This window comes from Macaca nemestrina, chromosome 1 (assembly GCF_043159975.1).
Source record: "Macaca nemestrina isolate mMacNem1 chromosome 1, mMacNem.hap1, whole genome shotgun sequence".
Lineage (NCBI taxonomy): Eukaryota > Metazoa > Chordata > Mammalia > Primates > Cercopithecidae > Macaca > Macaca nemestrina.
Genome location: NC_092125.1, coordinates 25,543,442 through 25,568,498, shown reverse-complemented (window position 1 = coordinate 25,568,498; position 25,057 = coordinate 25,543,442). Strand labels below are relative to the sequence as shown.

Here is a 25,057-nt window from a genome sequence, read left to right as displayed (position 1 = left end):
GCAGGGCCAGGGATGTGATGAAAGCTCACACAGAGGACCAGGGTTGCATCTGTAGAAATGCACCCTGCCGTGTCATTTTTGCAAAGGGAACAGTTTGGATGTTCTTTAACTGGGCCAAGCTGCAGGAAGAATGATTTGAGTCCACACTGGGACACTTAGGACTATTCACACCAGGCCAGACAGGATGTTTTGGAGTTCTAGGGATGCTGCCCAGCATTCTGTGCGAATCACTGATCAGGCCTTTAGCTTTTGTGTTCAGCTTTTGACATTAATGAACCATACAGCTGGGATCAGTCGTGAATTTCCATACCTCTCTCCGCAAAGGAGAGAGCACACCATCCCCCAAGCTTGTCTTGGGGCCGAATGGCATAGTTATAGGGAGAGAAGATGAGCCAGTCAGTCAAGGAAGGTTATCCTAGTTCAGGAATCACTTGCAAAGGAGGGGAGAAATTTCACTTGGGTTAAAACGCAGCTCTGAGAATAACTCCGAACATTTCCTCCTTTCCTCAGGACAAAAGGGTAGAGAAAATTCAGGGGTGCCAGAGTCCACATTTCCACAGACACACTGCCATAATCTGGAGCTAGAATTTACCTTGTTGTAACAGGGCAGATGACTGCCTTCAGGGGGCTGGTCGAAGCTGACAGGCACCTCCTCTGCCTCGCTGGGCCGAGATCGCACACCAGGGCTACTGGGGGTAGAAGGTGGGCTATGAAACGGTGACACCATGGCCTTGAGTCCAGGACTCTTGGGTGAGGCCCCAGGCAGCAGAGCAGCTGGGTCAAAGGTTAAATTGGCCTGTCAAGGAAAGATGAAAAACTTCAAATAGGACTGGGGAGAAGATGAGAGCCTCTACTTTAGCTTGTCGCTTACCTGGCCTCAGGCCTGGTTGAGACTAGGTAACACCCGGCTTTTCATGCTAATTCCCAATCCATTATCCACTGTCCCATCACCGCCTGCTCTTGGAAAGCATCACCTACTCTGTCCTCCTTCCGCTACCTGGCTTGCCACAGGCTGCATTCCAAAATGCTCAGCCAGCACTGATGAGGATCCAACAAAAATGTCCCAGAACAAGCCCAACTTATCAACAAAGTGGCGAAGCAGCAGCTGCCAGGAGCACCTGTGGTGCCAGAATCTCACAGGAAGTCAGGCTCTGTGATCGCCTTTCTCATCAGAGTCAATAGTACTCACTCCCACTGGGTGCCTACTATTGCCGGGCACAGGTAGCCGTGTCCTCCACAGCAACCCCACACGTTCAGCTGTGTTCTCATTGCACAATCAAGAAAGTGGCTAAGGGATCTGCCCTGAGATTCACACCGGGTCTGATTCTCCCTCAGCCTCCAGGTATCAGGTTCCTTCTTAACAGATGGCAGAGCGGTGAACACAGTAGGCCGCTGAGCTCCTCTAGGAAGAAGGCAGCAGGACACACCATAGTATGAGCCACCACTTGGGGTATCAAGGTACAGGTATGACCCGATCAAAATGAAAGGTGGCCAAATGGGAGAGTCACCCAGAGGTAACGAAAGCCTCAGGGAGTCTTGAGTTTGGTTGGGGAGGAGGCAGATGGTCCCAGATGCCCGAAGGTGTCCACGGGGGGAACGTGCGTGAGTGTCCAATCCTCTTTAAGGCCATCTAGGGGCGCTTCTCCTGCCCTCGGCATTCCTGAATCACCGCAGAGCTGCATCCCGCAGACCCTGTGGCAGTGCCGAACCAGGAGACAGAGCCACTTTGAGACTTCACAGAGAAGGGACGGAGTGTGAGGGGCAGACGGTGCAATGGGAAGTTCATGGGTTTTCCACACCGACAGATCTCACTTTAAATACTGGATCTTTCAGTAGCAGTGTGACCTTCAGGCCTTCAACAAGTCCAACAGCCTTTCTGAATCTCAGATTCTTTGTCTGTCCAAACCTCTTGTCCTGACTTCCAAAGTCTTTTCTGTCTGGTCCCTGTGTACTCTTTCCTGCCCCACACTCACACCCTCTCCCTCCCGGCTCCCCTTGGCCACCTTCCCACCTCCCACCAGCCAGACTCTGCTGTCCTGGAAACCTCCTATGTATATTTTAGGACTTGTAGACTTGAAAGCATTGCACACGTTTAGAAGGGTGTTAGTGTTTTCATTGTGATCTTAAGAAAGAAGGTATCATACAGACAAGACTGAGTCATGGTAACAGTTCAAGATATAAAATACGAAAGTTAAATAGCATACTAGCCCAAACTATGTCAAAAAGCAGCATATGAAGCTGGGTGCAGTGGTGTGTGCCTGTAATTCTTACTACACAGGAGGCTGAGGTGGGAGGATTGCTTGAGCCCTGGAGTCTGAGAGTTTGAGTCCATCCAGGGCAACAAAGCAAAGCAAGACCCTGTCTCAAAAAAAAAAAAAAAAAAAAAAAAAAAAAGGCAGTATATGGGGAGTACCAGGGAAGGATTTGCAGCATAGTTGCTGTGCAGGTTGATGTGCTAGCATGATTGAGAGGGCTTCATGGCAGAGGGGGTTCACTGGACCTTAAAGGAAATGCCCTTCTCTAAATTTCAAGCAGAGAAATTCCCTCTGTAAGACTGCTTGCAAATAAAATGGATGTTGACAGTCAGCAGAAAAGTTGAGTTGTGAATTTTGGACTATCCTAAAAAAGAAAACCCCTAGTTCACAATTCATTCAGTAGAATAGTTAGAAGAAAATCTAGCTGGTGATGCATTTCTTAGCTCTTTCTCCCACATATTCCCAAGAAAGTAAGGTTCCTGTGAGATTTGGCTAAGTTGTCGTTCTGTTGCTGACAATCTCAATGAGATTGAACAGCTAGACATCCAAACCACATTCTCAAGTTGTTGTGTTTCCCCAAAAGACTCACTAATGCCTGGAAAAAGGAATGGGTCCAAAACTACAGGGTACACAACATTTGGTAACTGGTTTCTGGCACTTGAATGAGGACTAGGGTGGGCTGCAGGGAGCCAGAGGTAAGAGTCTGGGGCTGCATCCCTTAGCTGGATGCTAGGAGGGGTGCTGGAGTTCTGGGATCCCTTCTGAGAGATCCCTGTTACATATTTAGGGGCCCTGCAGTCTCCCAGAGTGACAGGTAGCACCACCCTATTCCTGCAGCCGGGTGGAGGGCTTCTCAGCTTGAATTAAATTTCAGGTAGACACTGCAGAGCCCTCCCCACCTTCCACAGGGTAGGCTCATGGCCAGAAACCAGAGATGCTTGCCTTAACCCCCAATCAGGCTGGGATCCAAATCTCTAGGCTCTTCCATGGCTGGGAACTACAGAGGCTGTGGCTATTCGTCTTGACACCTTTGATGCCTTCAGAATGAAGTTGGTGAGCCAGTGCTCTTAGGTGAGCCTGGATGGGAGGCTACAGCGCACAAGAGCCTTGTTCCTTCTCCTGGGTGGTTGGAAAGAGGGTGGGGTGAAAACAGGAGCCTCTCCTATAGCCCCCGCCTGGACATAACATACCTACCTCTCCTCTGCACTTTAGCTTCTGCCATTCCTCCACGGGGAACATCTTCCTCCCTCCTTTTCAGCCACCCATCCCTTAAGGACGGGCTCAGGACACAGGTGTTTCATAAGACATTCATTAATTACTCTGGGCCACTCCATTCTCTTCTTGCTCTGAAATTCTAGAATGGTGGGTCTCACCTGGGGTCGGAGATGGGAGACGATTTTGCCCCCAGGGGACATTTGGCAATGTCTAGAGACATTTTTCATTGTCACAACTTGTTGGAGAGTGCTACTGGCATCAGTGGGTAGGACCAGGGATGCTGCTAAACATCTTGCAGTGCACAGGACAGCCCCTGCAACAACACTATCCAGCTCGAGTAATACCAAGGCTGAGAAACCCTGGTCTCGAGCAGCAGGAGCTGGGCAGTGACCCACCGTGGAGATCTCTGGCATTAGCTCCTTTTATTATATCACCTGTGAAAGCTCTCTCTCCACAAGACTGTGAGCTCAGGGCCAGTGTCTTCCGCTTAATTACAGTCCCAGGGAGCCAACCAGCCCTGGGCATGGTGGGCGAGGGCTCTGGGCACACAGGATTACTGGTGGAGGGGTTGGACAGCATGCTTCCCAAACAACAAATCTGTCCATACTGGTACAGTGTGCAGCAGCTGAACACCAGCCCTATGCAGGGCTGAAATGGTGTGTGGCTTGCATTCAGGCCTTGGGAGAGAGGGCTTGGCTATTTTGGAAATGTTTCTTGCAACTATGGTGTCCTTTCCCATAAGACTCTTTTTTTTTTCTTTTCTTTTCTTTTTTGGAGACAAGAGCTTGCTCTGTCACTCAGGCTGGAGTGTAGTGAAGCGACCTCCGTTCAATGCAGCCTCAACCTCCTGGGCCCAAGCGATCCTCCCACCTTGGCCCTCAGAGTAGCTGAGACTACAGATGCACATCACCATGCCTGGTTAATTTTAAAATATTTTGTAGAGATGGTGTCCCACTATGTTGTCCAGGCTGGTCTTGAACTCCTGGGCTCAAGTGATCCTCCAGCCTCAGTCTCCCAAAGAGCTGGGATTATAGGCGTGAGCCCAGTCGCATAAAGACTCTTGAGGCATCCCATTATCCATCAACTCCCGCTAAATGTCAAATACATGAGTTTATGCTTGATGTGGTCCTTATGTTAATTCTTTTCCCTCAGGCAGGGCTGTGAGATCCTCATGGTTTACTACAATTTGATTACTGGCTGATTATTGGGGTCAATTATCCAGGTGACACATGGGCTACCCGATGAGCCTCAAAGTCATGCAAATTTTGGATAAGAAGTGGAATTAGATAAAAGGTAGCAATGGACAATGAATTTTGCACTTACCTGAAGCTTCTCAATCAGAGGCGAGCTCTTGACCTTGAACTTAGGAGGGTGGCTCGCATTGGGTGGTGATTTCTATGGGGCAAATCAACCAAAACAACCAGATAAGTAAGGTGAGGAAAGTGGGGTTCTGGTTGGAACCCGGAAGCCACAGGCAGAAGGAGAAGAGAAGCTGGTGTTGCCACTTTCTCATTAGTTCAGTAGCCCACATACCTCATCAGGGCCTGGGTGATGTGGACTTTCCCCCTCCCTCCCTCCCTCATCCCACCACAGCAACATCTTCCAATCAGATCAGAGAAGTCAGCACCGAAGTCCTCAATACAGAAGGTCTCTCCCAGGAAGAGTGACTTCATTGTCATTTTGAGGGAAAACTATGTCTGAGCAAGATCTTCACCTCATGACCTTCAACACTGTGAATCAACAATTTGGGGAATTTCAAAGATAAAGGGCAAAAATGACCATCCTGTTTGTCACACACACAACAAGAAACCAGACCAGGATGACAGAGGTCAGACTGGAATTCCTCCCTGGACCCAGTGATATTTTGGAAAATCCCATTGATGGCATGATTTATAAATTACGATTTTCCAAAATGTTGAATATTCTTTTTTTTCTTCTTTTTTTCTTTTTATGAGACGGAGTCCTGCTTGTTGCCCAAGCTGGCATGCAGTGGCGCAATCTTGGCTCACTGCAACCTCCACCTCCTGGGTTCAAGCAATTCTCCTGCCTCTGCCTCCCAAGTAGCTGGAATTGCAGGCATGCACCACCATGCCCGGCTAGTTTTTGTATTTTTAGTAGAGACAGGGTTTCACCATGTTGGCCAGGCTGCTCTCGAACTCCTGACCTCAGGTGATCCACCCATCTCGGCATCCCAAAGTGCTGGGATTATAGGCGTGAGCCACCGCGCCCAGCCTTAATATTTTTTTTAATCAAGTAACCATTTACTACGTTCCAGACATTGTGTGGGTCATAGAAAGATGAGCATGATTCAGTCTCGGCCGCAGGAGCAGTCCGTGGCTAATACATGTGCTACATAATCACACATATTCTCTGTTAGTTGTAGATATTTTTGTGACGAATGTATGCCAGGAATCTTGTCTGCCTTTGGGATCTATATCACGTAAAAATATTACCTCTGTTTTGCATAAAATCCCCACAAATATGTGGGAATGGTGACAGTGATAGGATGATGATGAAGAAAAGGAAGAGGATGACTTCCATGTGGTGGGACAGAGGCCAAGGCAAAGAAAGGATCTCCCGATAGTTTGGAGACCAGTGTGTATGATCTGCTCCTTGACCCAATGTACTAATTTACCTGAACCATAAGAAGAGGAACCACACTGATCTCTTAGAAAGATTCTGAGATATTTATGATGTGAGATGATTGTATTTTAGGGATGGAAGGAGGGAGGCTCACTCAACTGAACTGCTCGTGATCTTTTTACAGCCCAACACCAAGGGAGAGCATGGGCTGTACTCACAAGATCCCCACTCCTTCTAATTCTAATTTTGGCAGGAGCCAGACGATACCCCTGGCTTCAGCCTCCTCTACCAAGATGCAGCTGGGCAGGAATAAATGATTCTAAGGACTCCTGCTGCCTCTGCCTCCATGTGTCTTCAATGTCGGGTATGTTCCTATAGCAGTCTTTCAAGGAGCTTTTTATCTATAAAAAGTATAAAGAGCTTCCAGCTACAGTGGAAGTGTCCTTAGTTTCTGTGCTTTACAGGGAAATTTCAGATGGGCTGGGGTTTTCAGAGAAACTTTTAGAGACTGTAGCAACAATTTTGCTGATAAAGCTCACTTCACGTAATACTATGAGTTCTTCTCTTCCCCAGCTGACCACTGTCTTCTGAAATCTGTGGAAATTCAGTGGACTCTGCCCCTTAACCACAGTATAGTACTGGGGACCCAGCTGATGCTCCATAAAACCCTATTGATTTGAATTGCAAAGCAGAAAGAATCCTAAAGAGCCTCTAGTGCAGTTCCTAGAAATGACAGCAGGCGGCATCATTTCCTTTACAGTTTAACAAGGGGCTTCAGGCAAGTGGCTGAGACTAACAATTGGTGGAGGAAAAACCAGCTTTCCATCCCTATATATGTATATATATAGATTTATCTACATGACATTCTTACCACGTCTAGAAACTACGGACTAATTTTCAGATGGGAATGCTTTTCGAACTTTTCTGAGTAGAGGAGGTAGGATCTGTGACTGCATTAAACACCCTTTGGCTGGTTCTTCTAGAGAGGGGTAACCCCCATCAGGAGGGGTCCTGCAGTCAGCAGGTGCTGTCAGGGGGCTGACCCCGCTGTCTCAGACCTGAGCAAGCATAGCGGGGCAGGGACGAAATTTCTGGCACTGTGCATTGGGAACCGAGGGGTAGCCTGACTGGGGCCCTCCCTGCAGGCCCCCAAGGTTCCCAGCATTAGGACCTCTGCAGGCTGAGCTACAGGAGTTTGGAAGGAGAAATTGTGGACAGCAGCCTCCAATTAGCCCTGTAAGACAAAGCTGGCTGCTCATTTTATTTCTATGTGAATTTGGAGGCCACAAAAAGTCATTGATCCCTGGAGGTAGTGTCCTTTCAATGTGCGAGCAGCTTGTCATTCCAGGCAGGACTTTCTAAAATCCACCCTTGGACTTATCCAGCCCTTGGCCATTATAAGCCATTTAACTTCTGGGTGACGTGCCCCATGGGGTGAAACCTGCGAATGCATTTCCACAGAGCTGCCAGGATGGAGTTATTTAACCCAATCACTAGCCTAACTCCCTGTGCCTTTACTCCAGGGGATAAAACTTCCCTAGCCAGCCTCCCTGATCTAGCTGGTTAGTGTTTTTGTCCTCATTTCACAAACAAGAAAAGAGATTCGGTATGGTGCGGTGACTTCTCCTGGGCCAAGCCTGGGCTATCAGGGGGCAGCCTCATATTAAGCTCTGAGTGGCCATAGCCTCAGCCCATTGCACAGCAACAGAGACACTGAGCCCAGAGGATGAGGGTTACAAGGAGAAGCTGACCCTCTGGAAAGAGAAGTTGTTGGTATGTGTTTGGTTACAGCATTGGCTGATGACCCCATAAAGCCACAGAATCATATTGTTGGCACTTGAAGAGACCCAAGGAAAACCTCAGTATTTTTGAACTGTGCTCCTTGGGGTTCTCATCCCAGAATAAGACCCTTGTTGAGTGGGGAGAGAGTATTCTGAGAGCATTTGGGGCTCCAGGCCTCCCCTCCCCCATCTCACTTGGCCTGGGCCAGCGATGAGTTTCTGCTTTACCTCGTGGGTTTCTGCTTATAAGCCTTAGGTTGACAAAAAGGCTTGAAAACCATTGATCTACTTCAGCTGTTTCACTTTATAGATGAGAAAATTATAGGCATTAAGATGCTTGCCCAAGTTCACATAGGGGTACCTAATGGCTATTGTCAGGATGCTGGTTCCCCAAAAAGAAGAAGAGAATAAAGAGGTTGTTGAAAGAGGTTGGGATTCGGGGATGAAATTGTCTTTGGCTTGCTTGCTTTATTTTGGGGTTGGCCTCCCAGGTCAGATGACAGAACATGCAAATCCATTTCTGGCACATACCATGACCACAGTGAAGTTTCATGGGTTGCTGGCATAGGTGTGGAGAAGACACTCCTGCAGCTACAATTAGATAAATAAAGATAGTAGAATATGCAGGCTAAGAACCTATTACTGGCTCTGATCTATGATACCAGAGCCTTTATTATGTTGGTAACATTGGCTATTTATATCTGAGAGCAACGAGGCCTCCTGTGTGCTCTGGTTTTCTTCCAGTGATCTTGAACAATAGCCAGGCTTTACAAGGATGTTGCAGAACCACGGGGTTTTCTCACGCTTCCGTCCTACCCCATGTGAGTGTAGCCCCCTTTCCAGGTCCCTTCTCCACACCTTATTCCAAGATCATCTAAGTCAGACCTGTGAATAAAACAGAACGTTCCTGGCTCCTGAATTGGGTCTGTTAATAATATATGACCCATTCTCTTTGCTAAAATTCTCAGGCTTGGAAAATAGTGTTCCTATCCTTGACAAATCATAAAGGAACCTCAGTACAAAGGAGCAGGGAGGAACCTAGTCTCCAAAGTAAAGGATTCAGGAAACATTTAAGAGGAGATTCACTCTGAAATGGAGACATTCCTCGCATAGAGTCTGAGCTTTCAAGTATGAGTTTGGTGCCCCCTCCTCCAAGAAGGCGATAGAACCCGTCACAGTGTCGTCTGAGCCCCAACAGCAGCACTTACCTCCTCACCATTCTGGCCCAGCTCTACCTTGGGGGGGAACAGGGGTAGGGAACAGGGCGGTTTCCTTCGGGTTGGTTTACTGGCTGGTGTCTGGAGGGAGGGCGACAGACAGACACACAGAGAAAAAGAGAGCACTGATCAGGCAACAGGGAGGAAGAGCAAGGAAGTGGAAACTGGTTTCCGGAAGGTTTAGGGATTTAGGAATGTTAGGATGTTAGGGAAGTGTAGGAATATTTAAGAATGGAGGAAGGGAATTGCATGTCATTAGGACAGCCCGCTTACTATTTAAATTAATTCTGTTTACCATCTACCCATTTTGACTTTCATCCTCTCGGCTCCATTTCCTTTCCTGCTAGAACGTCCTCTTTTACTTGAGATTCACTGACTGAGTCACATTCAGTTTTCAGACAGTGCCAGCACCTGAGATCAATGCTATCTTCTTTATCCTTTATGACATGCCTACACTGTCTAGAAATTATGAACCTGATTTTTCAGATGGGAAAACAAAACCCCAAAATAGTGCACTTAAAAACGCAGGGCAAATAAGTACTCACTTGCCCCAAGGGGCCATGATAGATTTCTCTCCACCTTGGGGCACCCTTCTCTCCTCTCACTTCGTATGTAGGTATGTATTTATTTATTTTGAGACTGAGTTTCGCTCTTGTTGCCCAGGCTGGAGTGCAATGGCACAATCTCAGCTCACTGCAACTTCTGCCTCCCAGATTCAAGCGATCCTCCTGCCTCAGCCTCCCGAGTAGCTGGGATTACAGGCATGTGCCACCACGCCAGGCTAATTTTGTATTTTTAGTAGAGACGAGGTTTCTCCATGTTGGTCAGGCTGGTTGTGAACTCCCAACCTTAAGTGATCCGCCCGCCTTGGCCTCCCAAAGTGCTGAAATTACAGGGGTGAGCCACCGTGCTTGGCCCTGTCATCTCACTTCTAATGAGCTTCTCACACTGCATGACTCAAGAAAATCTAGCCCAAATCTCTCCAAAGTTAAGACCCTCCCTTGTCATACTTTATTCTACTGGTGACCGGACGCTCTTCCTTCCTGATCCCTGGTTTCCCATCTGAATGTGCTTTCCTTCAAGTCCTCTCTTCTTTCTCAATTCTCAGTTTGGAGTCTGCCTCACCCTTGCCTTGCTCTGACTACGGGGCAGGAGCTGGCTGTAGGAACTTCTTTGTTCTGACCCCAGTCCAGGCCTGGCACAGCTGTGTGGGATCTAAGTCTGTATAGGTGGATGATCAAGATGGAAATGGATACGAATGCCCATCTCTGCCCTGTGTCTCATCCCTCCTGGCCACAGTGCAAGCCTCACCCTGGTGGGGACAGATTCTGCCCAGGCACAGCAGCCATGAGACATTCCTCACATTCAGAGAAACCCCTCCAGCCCTTGGCTTCTCTTCCTAATTTGGTAACTCCCAAGCCTCCTCCCTCCCTCTCTGCTGGGCCTGACCAGGTTTCCCCTTCCTCCTGCCCCCTGCCGAAGAGGCTGCTCTGAAGCTGCCTGACTCACCTCCTTGGCTGCAGCCGCCTGCTCCCTAAACCGCCCGGCCAGCTGGGCCACCGAGGGGGACGCTGAATTGTCCACATTGGCATTGGTCTCTGCTGGTCGTTCCTGGCAAATCGAGGAGAAGCAACAGTTCATCAGCAAATGGGTACCAGATGCCATGCAAGGCATTTGTTTTGTGGCCACAAGCAGGAATGCTGTGACAATGAGGTATTTTAAGAGCCTTATCCAACGGGCTCCTGCATTCAAGGACTTAAAAAATTCGGTCAACCACATTTAGTGAACATCTACGATGCTCTTAGCCCTGGGTGTGGCTTTGGGGACCTGGAGACGAGCAAAACCTGGTTCTGTCCTGGAGGGATGCCCAGGGATCTTAGAGGCAGTATGGGTCCAATTTTCTCATTCCTCAACGACCCCACTGACAAAGGATAATGTCTGCGACAGTGTACGAGTCTCCTTACCTCCTGAATGAGGGTGAGCAAATGCCCTTTACTGAACTTGAAACACACATATATGTGTCTTGTGTTCCCTAGTTGAGTGCTATGGGTAAAGAAGTGTTCAGTATATATTTGTGGAATTAATAAATAAGTGACATGAGAGCAGATAGCACTGTGGATGGGAGCCAAACTGCCTGGATTCAAGTACTGACTTGCTCCATCGCTTACCAGCTTGGGGACCTGGGGCAAATGGCTTAACCTTTCTGTGCCTTGACAAGGATGGTTGTAGCGCATCCCTCATCCGTTGTTTTGTGGATTAAATGATTTGCTATACACCCAGAGTGCTGGGACAAGGCCTGGCACGTCGCAAGTGCTTTGGAAGGGTGGTTGTTACTGTTACTGGCGATGAGTCTTGCCTCCAGTGCGGTCATCAGTTTACCGTGGCTGTCCCTCCATTGAGGTGCCTCCAGGTTCCCTGAAGAGGCCAAGATGCACCCCAGGACACCATTTATTCTTATGTACCATTTGTCACCAAGACACACAGTAAGTCGGTGACGCTGGAAATGGCCAGTTCATTTCTGCCTTGTTATAGGAGGCCTACATAACCACTTGGTTTGAATCAGATTTTTTACATGTCCAGTCCCAGAGACATTAGGTTTTTGTCTTTTGTCACCACGATGGCAGCATTTCTTACACAGACTTCGAACTCCCCCGTCACTTCCCCTCCTCACTTCTAGTCTGAAAATGGGAGGATTTGGGCAGTAGTTTGTCTGAGAAAGTCCATCTCTGCCTTTCCCTGGCTCTTGTGGTCTACAAAACAAGAGATGCTTCCCTCCAGCAGCGAGCTTACTCCCTCGTCCACACAAAAACACACACACACAAACACACACACACACTTCCATGGCCCTCCTTTTGTGCTGAAAGTGGTATCTCCGAGCTTTCTTATTTGGGTGCTCCCTCCAAAGTAAATAACTTTAGTCGTTCTAAGACGCTGTCCCCTTGGAGCAAAGGAGGGGCAGATCTCCTCACCTCCCACCCACTTCCGGCAGGGAAGTTAAGTTAATGGGGTCAAGCTTTGAGAAGAAGGCTTTGACAGGCCAGGCACGGTGGCTCACGCCTGTAATCCCAGCACGTTGAGAGGCTGAGGCAGGTGGATCATTTGAGGTCAGGAGTTCGAGACCAGTCTGGCCAACATGGTGAAACCCCATCTCTACTAAAAATACAAAATTAGCTGGGTGTGGTGGTGTGTGCCTGTAATCTCAGCTACTCGGGAGGCTGAGGCAGGAGAATCACTTGAACCTGGGAGGCAGAGGTTGCAGTGAGCCAATATCGCGCCACTGTACTCCAGACTGGGCAACAGTGAGACTCCGTCTTTAAAAGAAAAAAAAAAAAAGGCTTCATTTAGGGATTTGAAGGACCTGCTGGGACCATGGACTTTCCGATCTGTGAACGGCTGTTCTGGAGGAAAAGACAAGTACCTGTTTACTGTGGGTTGCTCTAATTCAAGCTCATCTCCATCCCAGCCTAAACACCAAATACTGATTTCATATAAAGATATAAAAGGAGTCACCTCTATTCAAGATTCCAGATTTCCACATGATGCTGGGGGAAAACCGGGGAGTGCAGGGCCCCACCCTAATGAGTTCCCCACTGGGGAGGGCTCCTAGACCTGACCCGTTTTACTCTCACACTTGCCACATAAGGAGGTCAGAGAATGGAACAACGAAGAGAGGCTTGGGGACAGTGTGTGATTAATTGAGCTGTTCTTGGCAAAGACGCTGGCTGATTGGTTTGTCCATCTGTCTAACTTCCTGCCCACATCACAGATCAGTCTCTCTGTCCCCTGCTATTTACGCTTGGGTCCTGCTGACAGTGCGCTTTACCTCAGCTTCAAAGGCGCCAATCGCTGGTGGAGCAGGAAGATAAATTCCAGTTAAAAATAGAGCTGTATAGGAATCAAAAGCTCCTCCCTTACTTCCCTGTCTCAAACTGGCCTTGGCAAGGGGCTCAGAAGTGAGAGAACTCTGAGGTTTCTGGAAGCGTTTAGGGCTTAAAATTTGGGTTGAAGGAAATACTCTAATACCTCTGAGTTTGTTTTCCTGGAGCCTAGTGAATGGGTTTTCTTTAGACCAAGGACTCCAGAGCTTGTTGAAGCTTGGCAGATCCTCTCACCATCAGCCCCTCTCCAGACACTTCCCATCCTCTTTTGTGGAAGACTGATTGATTATTACCGTCTGCCCTCTGGGCACATTAAACCCAGAGAAGGCAAGTGACAGCCAGAGTCACACAGGACAGACCAAACAGGATAATCTGTGAAACATCTGACTCCAACTCCTGAGACTCCAGTAATGGACATCGGTTAAGTAGCATCGTTTGTGAAAGTGCCTTGGCAACTGTAAAGTGCTATACAAATCTCACCATTATTATTAGCCTCTGAGTTGCATAGGTGCAGTGGAAGAAGCGTGGTCTTAGGGATGAATCGGGGCTGGCGGCTCAGCCTGTTTGACGCTTGGCCTGGATTTCTGCCTTGCAATTCTGGCAGGTACAGCTGCTAACCCCACTGCAGTGTGCTCAGTGCCACACCACCTCGGCCATGGGCCAGGAACTCTTCACGGCAGTCTTGCTAAGGCCATACCCTCACCTTGACTGTTAGGTCTGAGAACTTCAGTTTCTCTACCTATTCCCAGACTTTCCTGAGACACCCTTAGCCTCTCTGGATTAAAAGTTCTTTCTCTGTTCCTGTGATGTCCATAAAGCACTTAGCACAGAGCCTGAAACATAGCATGTGCTTGGCTGGGCACAGCAGCTCATGCCTGGAATCCCAGCATTTTGGGAGTCCAAGGCAGGAGGATCTCTTGAGCTCAGGAGTTCGAGACCAGACTGGGCAATAAAGAGATACCCCATCTGTATACAATATTAGCCTAGTGTGGTGGCATGTGCCTATGGTCCCAGCTACTCAGGAGGCTGAGGAGAGAGGATCGCTTGGGCCCAGGTAGTCAAGGCTGCAGTAAATCATGCTCACATCACTGCACTACTGCACTCCCGCCTGGGCAACAGAGACTCTGCCTCAAAAAAAAAAAAAAAAAAAAAAAGTGCTCATCTAAGGTTGGTTTCTTCCTCCTCATTCCATCTGACCTGGTCTGTTGGTGTCAGGACCTGGGGCCTGCTGCCAGAGTCACTGACACCCTCAACTCACCCCTGCGGACCATACCCAGATGTAAGTCCCTCCCCTGCCAGCACCTACCCTCTAGGTCTTGGTCATTGCCTTGACTTTAGCTTGTCCTTTCTTCTTGGGCCATTTTCCATGTCTTAGATCTGTTTTCTGTACTCATCTCCCTTTGTGCCCTGCTTTAGCTCACACTTGTCTTTACAGATCGCAGGCCTGCACTCCATCTTCCTGGGCCCAGGCCTTGCTTACGAAGCCCTCCCTGCTACCTTCCAGCTGGGCCATGCCAGGTAACTCGGAAACCATGCCTTTGGTTACTGTCTGGTCTGACTTTGCCAAGGCCAGGAGAAAATCACCTCTGGTGTTTACTTTCTATTTCTATGGGACTTTCTTCTGAGAACTGAGGAGCCCCTTTGTCTGGACAGCATGGAACTTCCCCTCCACTGTTGCCATGTTGCGTAAACACAATTTGGATGCTGCTGACCATCCACATAATGAGACCTTTATGTACAGGCCAGACTAGGCTCTACCTGCTTCCTAGGCTCTGCCCTGTCTCTCCACCCTCTACGCTGGTCCAAGGTCTCAGTATCTCCCAGCCTTTGGGCTATGGTTTAGGGAAACAAGGCACCAGGGAAGGCCTCATCATCTACAGTTTAAGAGAAGATGCAGTGAGAGAGCCCAGCATGGGGCTGGAAGAACTATGCTCTTAGCTAAAAGGAAGTTTCTCTCTCTCACCAGAAATAGGCTAGAGCCCAGAGCCTCAAAGGTCTGAGGTATGTTTGCTTCTTCACACCTCCAGAACTGAAGGGGATCACCCCTTCCAGTGTGACCATGCTTAAACCATCACTTCCAAAGGACCACCACAGAGTCTCTCTGAAATACTGCAATGACTCTAGAATCTTCCTTTATGTCCTTACTTATCTCTAGTTCTTCAATTTATCCCAATGTTTGACCATTACCATCCTAGAAGGAGGGAAAAGGTTCTGGACTGGGAACCAGGTAGGTCTTTTGACCTACTTGTCTATCAGAGTACCTCCTATGTGAGAGGCACTGTCCTTACAGCCTTCGATATATTTTCTACAATTCTTACCTCTCTAAAAGAGGAAACTGGGGCCCAGAGTTGCTAAGTAACTTACTATTCAAGTCAGTAAGTGCAGGCATGAGAATTTTCTGGATTCCAAAGTTCTAGCTCTTTCCACACCAACATGCTGTACTAACTCTGTACCTTTACTGGAAGAGTTAACTTACTCAGTCTCTTGTTAATAGACATTTACTGGTCTAGGCCCTGAGATACATCAGTGAACAAGACAGTCCTTGCCCTTCAGAAGTTGCTACTTCAGCAATAAACAGGCACACAGCGAAACCATAAGATACTTTGTTATATTCTATGAAGAAAATAAAACAGGGCACTTATTTTATGGGAATGTGGAAAGACATCTCTGAAGAGAGAGCACATGAGTTGAATCCCAGTTGGGGCAAAGAGAAAAGGAAAATTGTTCTGAGCAGAAGCACAGACAGAAACAAAGGTTGAGAGGCAGAGAAAAGAGAAGGGTGGCAGGGACAAGAGGGGGCGGGAAGATGCGAGAGGTGGTGTGAGGCCAGCTACATTGGGCCTCATGGACCAGAGCACGCAGTTTGTGTTTTATCTTGAGCCAGCGGGATGTCATTTGGAGGATTTCAAGGAGGGATGTGACCTGAATCACACATCAAGGGGCTGTCTGTGGAGGAGGGACAGGAGTGGAAGAGGGTGAGCAGAGGCAGGTGCTGGCGGCAGTCCAGCTGAGAGTGGGTACGGGAGTGAACCGGGCTTGTGCAGGCGGATGGGATTTGAAGGTCAGGCTGCCAGGAATTACCAATGCATGGGTGTGAGCAAAGGAAAGAGAAGAATCATGGATGACTCCTGAGGGTTTGACTTGGATAACAGGATGCATGGGGTATTTGCTTCTGGGTTGGAAAGCCATGTTGGGGAGAGAGGAGTGGGTGGGGCTAGGTGGGCAATGAATAGTTCTTTCTTGGTCATGAAAGTCTGACATGTCTATTAGACATCTAAGTGGAGATGCAGTGCAGGAGGTTGAATATATACCCAAGTCTGGAGTTCAGAGAAGTGTTTCAGGCCAGAAACCAAACTTGGAGAGTCACTAGCTAGAGATGGTAGTTGATGTTACAGGACTGCACAAAGTCAGAGGAAATAGAGAATAGGGAAGAGAAGAGGCCCAAAGACTGAGGTCTGGGTTGTCTCCTTAGCCACCCTAATCTGCCTTTCATTCTCAATGTGAGGGGACTGGTCCTGTTATTCCAGTGGGAGCCTGGAGGGCATTTTGGTGTAGAATGCAGATGGGATGGGCTTGAAAGGAAAATAAACCTCAGACCCCAAAATCACTAAGCCAAAGGGAAAAGTCAAGCTGTGAAATGCATCAGGCAAATCTGCCTCCCACTTTATTCCTGAATAAGATAGACAAAGATTACAAAGCGACATACCCCTCTCATAATTTTCCCACTAGAAAATTCCTTGTGGCCCCAAGATATTTACCCTAAAACAGTTTTGTTGAATTTTACCCTGATAATGTAAATTAATAGCTTATCTTCACAGGTGTGGGACAAAGGACAGAACTCTAAGTCACTCTCCTGCTCACCTGAGACAAATTCATACCTGAGTCCTTCCTCTGATGTAAAAATGCAGATTCACTGAGCTATGGAGGCAATAGGTGGACTGTTTACTCATCTCTCACATGTAAATTGTGTATCTGGTGAAAGGCTGATCAAAGTCTGAAAAGAATGCAACCATTTGTCTCTTATCTACTCACACCTTTTTAAAATTTCTTCCTCTTTCCCCAATATTCATCCTTTCCCCTTTAAATATTAAAGCCCTCAACATCATCTTTGGAGAAGGGCACAGACCTGCCTCCTGGGGGTACATCCTTAACTTTGGCAAAATAAACTTTCTAAATAAAGACCTATCTCAGATACTTTTGGTTTACATGGGTTAGGGCCAGAAGATTTCTTTGGCTAAAGTGATAGAGGGTAAGAAATCCTGAACGTCATTCGTGAATGTTGCGTGCCCCATCCATATGGTTGGGTCATTTAATCATCCCTTCTGAGCATCTGTAGACACTGTAGAATGCATTGGGGTAACCGTGATGGCCCTCAAGGAGTGAACAGACTTTTTCAGGGGTGGGGAGAATACAGAGAGATAAAGAAGAACTGCAAGAAATAGATAATGTAGAGGAATTGAAACAAGTATATATTAACAAATACATGTAATCAGATATTTCACACAAAAGCAAAAAAGTCCCAGATGTCCCCTACCTAACCACTTGTAGACTTTAAGGATCAGAAAATGGCAGGTCCTTGGCTACTGCAACTGGCTCCCAGGGAAAATCCCACCTGAGGTGCTCCACTCACACAAAGGACCCACACACAGGCACTGACCCCGGGAGTGTGTCCCTGTTTGGAACCTCCAGGGCTTCCCAATTGCTCCCAGGACTTGGCATTGTCACCCAATAGTCCGGTTAGGGTTTAGCCATCCTCACACTGTAGGGAACAGTCCTGGCTGCTTCAGTGGTTTTAAAATCAGCATAGTTCACAGCCGCTGGTGCCTGGGAGGGTCCTCCAGGTGGGGGTCTGTGGGTTTAGTAGTGATGGCTAGTGTCTGGGCAAATTCCCAAGTGCCAGCAGGAAACCACAGAGGCAAGGGAGATGTTCATCCAGAATGCCATTGCAGTGACAGTATTTTATCAGTGTAATATGGGAGATGATGGTGGGAAATTTGTCTCTAAAATGTGTTAACAGTTGTACAAGCATAAAGAAAGAAAAGAAATTATTTTGAGTCTGGTGGGGGGTTGGGAAAGCACAGAGAACAACAAATTCAGAGTCAGATCTGGGTTTCAGTCTCACTTCTGATATATTTTGGGTGTGAACATCTCTGAGTCTCAGTTTCCTTGTTTGTAAATGAGGCCATTAATATCCATCATCCTTTGGTCCAACCCAATATGCAAACACTCATCCTGTTTTCTGGCAGTGGCACCGCCCTTCTTCCATGGGTGGCAGGAAGGAGGCTGATGCACTGTCTGCCCTGGAGGGTGCACTGTGCTTTGAACTGCTTTATGAAGGGAGGAGCACAGAGGTGAGGCTTTGAGCCAGACTGCCTGGGTTCAGATCCCAGCTCTACATTTACTAGTTCTATGGCCTTGGACAAGTTACCTAATTTGTCCGTGCCTCAGACTGCCTATCTGTAAAACGGAATGATGGTGATAGTAGCTATGTTACAGGCTCATTGGAAGGATTTAATGAGTTTTTGTATGTGAAATGCTTAGAACAGGGCCTGGCATGTAGGAAGTGTTTGATAATTGTTAGCTATTACTGGATGTTGGCTATGGGGCTAGCAGCATTCCTGAATACTCTGAGGGATGTCTAGGCTTGCATCCTAGATGTCTAATCTTCTCCTGTCCTTCCATTCCCTCTTGGATACAGAAGTCCCAGACAGAGCCCCAGCTAGCTAAGATGTGCTCCCTGCTGCTTGCAGCCATTCTTTGCTCAAGAATGGACCATCTGGACTCAGCCATCTTGGTGGGCTCTTTTGTTACTAAGGCAGGAGCTTAACAGACACTCTCACCCCATCCCTGAGAGATGGATGTGCATGATATCTAGCAATTGAAAAATAAATACAGCTAAGTTTCACTTTATGGCTTTTAGGGTCTTGACAAGGATTTTGAACACTCGCACATCCCAGCTGTCCAGAGCCCTGGGTCAAGTCAAACAGCTGAACCAAAATATCAAGTCCATGTCTGACATGGTTTGGCTGTGTCCCTGCCCCAATCTCATCTTGAATTCCAGCTCTCCTAATTCCCATGTGTAATGGGAGGGACCAGGTGGGAGGTAGTTGAATTACGGAAGCAGGTCTTTCCCATGCTGTTCTCATGATAGTGAACAAGTCTCACGAGATCTAATGGTTTTATAAAGGGGAGTTCCCCTGCAAAATCTCTCTTGCCTGCCGCTGTGTAGGCCGTGTCTTTCTTTTCTTTTGCCTTCCACCATGCTTGTGAGGCCTCCCCAGTCATGTGGAACTGTGAGTCCATTAAACCTCTTTCCTTTATAAATTACCCAGTCTTGGGTATGCCTTTTTTTTTTTTTTTGAGATGGAGTCTCACTCTGTCACCCAGGCTGGAGTGCAGTGGTGCGATCTCGGCTCACAGCAACCTCCATCTCCTGGGTTCAAGCGGCTGTCCTGCCTCAGCCTCCCAAGTAGCTGAGACCACAGGCACATGCCACCATGCTCAGCTAATTTTCTGTATTTTTAGTAGAGATGGGGTTTCACTGGTTAGCCAGGATGGTTTTGATCTCCTGACCTTGTGAGGTTCACCCACCTCAGCCTCCCAAAGTGCTGGGATTACAGGCGTGAGCCACCGTGCCTGGCCGGATATGTCTTTATTAGCAGTGTGAGAACAGACTAAATACAATGTCCACTCACTGACAAATGGAGAAACAAAATGTGACACAGACACACAGTGGAATATTTTTCACCTATAAAAATGAATGAAGCTCTAATATATAGTAAATGTGATGAACCTTGAAAACATTATGCTAAGTGAAAGAAGCCCATCACAAAAGACCACATATTATGTGATTCCATTGTTATGAAATGTTCAGAATAGGCAAATCCAGAGAGAAAGAAAGTAGATTAATAGTTGCCTGGAGGAGATGGGAAGACAGGAGGTGGGGTGATAACTAAAGCTTTCTTCTTTCTCGGTGATGAAAATGTTCTAAAATTGACTGTGGCGGTGGTTGCACAGTCTGTGAATATACCAAAAAGTATTTCATTGTACACTTTAAATAGGTGACTTGTATGTAAATTATATCTCAATAAAACTGTTATTATAAAAATTGTCAAGTTCTTACAGCCAGTCTGTTGGATTGTGGGTAGGAGGGGCCAATGGAGGGAAATTGGCATTGCTTCCATGTTCGTGACTTCCCTTCCCTCGTGCTCAGCACCCTCCACCCCCAGGCTCAGCCCTTCCCTGCTCCCAGCATGCCTTGCAGCTGCAGACACATCTGAGAAGTCTCTTCCAACCCTCCACTGGGAGGGCTTACATGTCTGTGAGGAAGACAGAGTGAGTTTCATGTCAAGTACCTGTGAAGGGTCTGGCTTGAGGGGGCACTCAGTCCATGGCTGTTCACTTATTCATTCATTCAGTGAATATTTATTGAACACCTAATGGGCCCGACACTGGTCAGATGTGGGGATATAAAGATGAAGTTTCATGGTCCTAGAGCTCAATGAGCTTCTACTCTAGTTAAAGGCAGACTTATAATAAAACTATCAGAATGAAAACAGGCCATTGCTGCAATTGGGACATGCATAACACTGCAATGGAAGCTCAGGAGAAGGGGTACTTAACCTGCTTAGGTGAATCAGGGAACACTTCACGAGGAAGTGATGCTTATGCAGAGTCTTGAAGGACAAATAACAGCTTGCCAGGAGAGAAGGTGGGCATGAGGGGAGAAGGAGGAAGGCATGTTGTAGGCACAGGGGCTAGCTGGTACGTGTAAAGTGTCAAAAGCATGGAAAAGCATGGTGTCTATGGGAAACTTTAGTTCGATATGGTCTAAGCAAAAAGAAAGGTAGAGAAATTGAAAGACGTGGCTTGTCCAGAGTAAAACATATACAAGTTATAATTCAGGCTCCAGAACTTATTAGCTATATAGGTGACCTTGGGCAAGTCACTTGATTTCTTGAGTCTCAGTTTCAACATCTGTAAAATCAGGTGGGCAATCCCTGTGTCATTGTGTGGTGATGAGGAGTATCTAAGATGATAGCAGCCGTCATAGCCACCACTCACCGTGAGCTTCTTCAGTGCTGGCTCATACCTCAAGTGCCCGCTAAGCATGTGGGAAGTGCTTGGTAAAAGCAGTTATACTGAGGCTGTGCTACAACATGTGGACTTCATTTCTTAAGCCGGAATGATGAGGAAAGTTATATTATTTGCTATTTAGAAGGATTACCTAGAAGCAGATAGGTATCAATCTACGTTTCAATCCATTCTGAAAACCTTGGGCAAATAGAGGGAATCTGCTGTGACTCTTTTAAGGCAGTGCTATTAAAAAGGAATTTGTCATGTCCTCTTCCTCCTCTTTTTCTTCTCCTTCTTCTCTTCTTCTTACAGTTATGCTTATTGCTGTCTTTCATATGCTCTCCCATTGCCTAATGCAGGGAGCTCTCAGAGGCTTGCTGGTAAGAATGCAAGGTTAGTCCTGAGCATCATCTTGGATCTGTCTCTTTCCTGAGTGTCAGATCACATGAGCTCTTGCAGTCTCAGCCTCCTCATCTGTAAAATGGGATCATAACACCTGCCTTACCTACCCCAACTATCATGGGATAGTTATGAGGCTCTAAAGACACAATGAATGAAAGCACCCTGGATGAGACATACACAGAGAAGGACAGGATGAGTACGGTCTATAACTCTGGAGTTTATGGCCTACTGTGGAACAGGGACAATAAAGCAAGTACGTAAAGTATGATAAGGTCAGTCAGTATGGTAGCAGAATAACGGCCCTCAAAGATGTCCATATCCTAATCCCTGGAACCTGTGAATATGTTAGATTAAATGGCAATTAGGAATTAAGATTACAGACGGAATTAAGGCTGCCAATCAGCTGACTGGATTACTTGGTGGGTCCCATATTATCACATGGGCCCTTAAAAGTGGAAGAGGATGGCAGGAGAGTGAGAGCCAGAGTGATGGGAGGCAAGAAAGACTCTACCCACCATTGCTGTCTTTGAAGATGGAGGAAGGAGCCACAAACCAGCAAAGGCAGGCAACCTCTAGAAACTGAAAAAGGCAAGAAAATGGTTTCTTCCTTAGACCCCTCAGAAGAAATGCAGCCCTGCTAAAAACTTGATTGTAGTCCATCTTGAGCTTTTGACTTCCAGAACTCTAAGATAATAAGTTCATACAGTGCAAGCCGCTAAGTTGGACATTTGTTACAGCAGCCATAGGAAACTAATACGGTCAGTGGGTCAAGTATTTGCAAGCACCCACGATGTGTTCTGAGTTCTGAGAACATAGTGGGGAAGAAGAGAAAGTCACTGCTTATCACTGGAGCTCACATTCCAGTGGAGAGAGCTAGCTAAGACTTCCAGGAGGAAGTAACAAACTGGCCAAGCCTGAAGGGTAAGTAGAGTTGGTCATTCTCACGAGGGAGCTGCACAGGTGAGGAGTTCAAGGCCGGGGAAGCCTCAGGGAATGACAAGTTCTGTCATGTAGGCATGCGTGCAAGATGAGGCCAGAGCATGAAAGGCTGCCTAAGTTGGGACTCTGGCCTAAGGGCCATCTGAGGTCACTGGAGGGTTCTAAGCAAAAGGCAAAACCACAGATTCATTTTTGCAAGATGCCTATGGTTGCAGGGTAAGAAATGTGTGGGCTGGGGGTCAGGAGTAGGCTTCAGGGGTGGAGAGCCCAGTCTAGAGGCCACTGCCACTGTCATGGAAGGTAAAAAATGAGCAAGTTGGCAACTATGCCACCTCCTGCAGAAGGTGGCAGATGATCTTTTCATTGGGCTGAGCTTCTTGTGGGGTCTGCATCTGCCAAGGGAACTGGGAGCCGCATTTGGGAAGAGTGAGTGTGGAGGAGAGCAGGAGCAAGGAGAGCTGAGAAATGGATAAGGGCTGACCCCTTCTGGGGTGAAGTGGCAAGAAAGAAAGAACCTCTGGCAATGGGATGGCTGAAAGGACTGTGAGGATCAGAATTTCAAATGCTTGATTTAGAATTGTTAGCTGTGTGGTGTCAGCACGACCTCTTCCTGCAATCTTCAGACCTTCAGTAAAAGTTGAACTGTGTGCAGCAGCCTTTTTATTTGTGGGTGCTTTTTAGACCTGTAGAGTGAGAATCAAGAGCGTAGTCCACATTTAGAGGAGTAAAGGAATAGCTTCAAGATGTGGAGTTTGTTGAATGAACTACTTAGTAGATATTAATGAGGCCCAGAACATGCCAGACCCTAGGCCAGGCTCTAGGGATTCATCAGAGCAGAGCAGAGCAGAGCAGAGCAGATGAGGCTCCCTCCTTATAGGAGAATCGAGAACAGAGATTCAGCAGAGGCAGAAAACTGGGCCCAGTGGTGACCATGAGCAGGTAAGTCCATCTGAGAATAAATAGAGATCTTAAGGATGGCTTGGATCCACAGGGTTGGAGTCAATATTCTGTTGATTTCAGGAGTCTTTAAAACTAGAAAGGATGATGGCCTGGATGGGGGTATGGTTAGTGGAGGGGAGATTATTGATAGGACTCAAAAGCAATTTAGGAGGAAGGACTGACCAGAATTGGGGACTGAAAGGTGGGGGCAGGGAGGAGTCAAAATGATGCCCAGATTTCTGGCTCTGGCTTCTGGGTGGAGATGAGTGTCATTTACAGAGACGGGGAGCTGAGGGGAGGAGTAGGACTGGAGGAGTGCTCAGACAGGGTGAGTTGCCAGAGTGGAGGGCCCAGGGCAGACCCTGAAGCACCTGCTTGGGATTTGTGGAGTCAGACAAACCTAAGGGTGAATCTTGGCTCAAATTACAAGGTGATGGCAGAGCCTGAAGACAGGGAGGGTGAGCGAAGGCTGCAAAGGAGATGGAGAGGGTGCTGGGATGAAGAGGCAGAAGGCAGCAATGCCTCAGGGGGTTACACACAACCATTTTTGTCTTCTTCCTTTTCCCACCAGCAGGCATGCAGGGGCAGAGGTGCCGATCAAACTCAACCTTGTCAGTCTGGCAGCCTCTGAACAGCTTGAGTGTCTTCTTCTTCTTCTTCTTCTTTTTTTCCACAAAGGGCAAGAGCGGGAAAGAAGTGTCTCTTCATAGCTGGCATGGGTGATTTAGATGGATTTACTCACCTAGGCCAGCAAGTAAATGTATGATTTGTTACTCTCTAAGGTAAGTTCAGAATCTCCCTGTCATGCACTACTCTGACTCTCTACTGTTGGTTAGTTCAATAATACAATTGACTTCACAGAGAGCTCCTCTAAGTCTGAAGGGCGGTTGGGCTCCAGGGAGCCACCTTTCCAGGGTTGCCTGGAGTCCTGGGGTATGTTACAGCCACCTGGAGGCCCACACAAGTACCCTTCACTAGGGGCCATTCCTGCCTCCCAGGCAGGAGTCAAGTGACAGTGTGAGTGTGCGTGTGTGTCCTGAGGTCTGGGACACTTGTCCTTCAGGCTGCAGCAGGAAGCCAAGGCATACCTTCTAAGATTAGAACAAATTTCCCAAGGACCTGGCCCCCGGTCTGCATCCCAGTCAGCTGTAGCCTATCCTGTTACAGCGTCTCCCAACCCTACCTCCCTTGCAGTCAGGAGTGAGCATGAGCAGGACATGGTGCTGGGCCCTCTGGTCCCTGCCCTTGCAAGCCTCACGAGGGGGTACTGGAGGGAGACAGGAGAGGACCATCAGTTAAGACAAATTTTTGCATTTGACTTGTGGATCCAGGTCACATGCAGAAGAAATCAATGATAATAATTCAGTAGCTGCAACATCCTGAGCACCTAGTACATGCCAGGCCATCTGCATGCACAGTCTTCGTTAAAGTATGTAACAAAACCCAAAGAGGAAGCCACTTTGCCTAGTAGCCCATGTAAAGTGAAAAGAGCAGATGGGGCAAGGGCTATGCTGGAGACCAAAGGAGGCCCTGCCGGCTGCAAATAGACATAATTTCTCATGGTTCCCAGGCCCATTCTCAGAGGCTCAGGGCTGGCCTTGAAGTGACAGGTCAGGCAGGTTCAAGCATGCCCAGAGTACAGCCTAGGGCTTGTCCTGTGGAGGCCAATGGGCCTTGGCTCACATTATCAAGGCAATGGCAGAGCAGGAAGCTAGGAAGAAAAAAAAGAATGTTTTCCACTTTAATCAGTCTGTATCTGCACCAATGGTTTG

The 25,057-nt window shown here is 47.7% G+C and overlaps 1 protein-coding gene across 4 annotated transcripts in view; it reads right to left on the bottom strand.

Moving 5' to 3' along the window:
* The window catches only part of LOC105492993 (RCSD domain containing 1), a 76,605-nt gene that overhangs the window by 12,645 nt on the left and 38,903 nt on the right, over positions 1–25,057 (bottom strand). For 2 of the 4 annotated variants that reach the window (XM_071075067.1, XM_011760399.3), the window contains 4 exons: positions 10,561–10,662; positions 9,043–9,132; positions 4,794–4,865; positions 593–796 (listed from right to left, as the gene is read on the bottom strand). In XM_071075067.1, coding sequence (XP_070931168.1) covers positions 593–796; positions 4,794–4,865; positions 9,043–9,132; positions 10,561–10,662 — 468 coding nt within the window. Of the gene's footprint in view, positions 1–592; positions 797–4,793; positions 4,866–9,042; positions 9,133–10,560; positions 10,663–23,824; positions 23,847–25,057 lie in introns of those variants that run through there. The other 2 variants (XM_071075063.1, XM_071075076.1) reach the window with 2 other exon arrangements.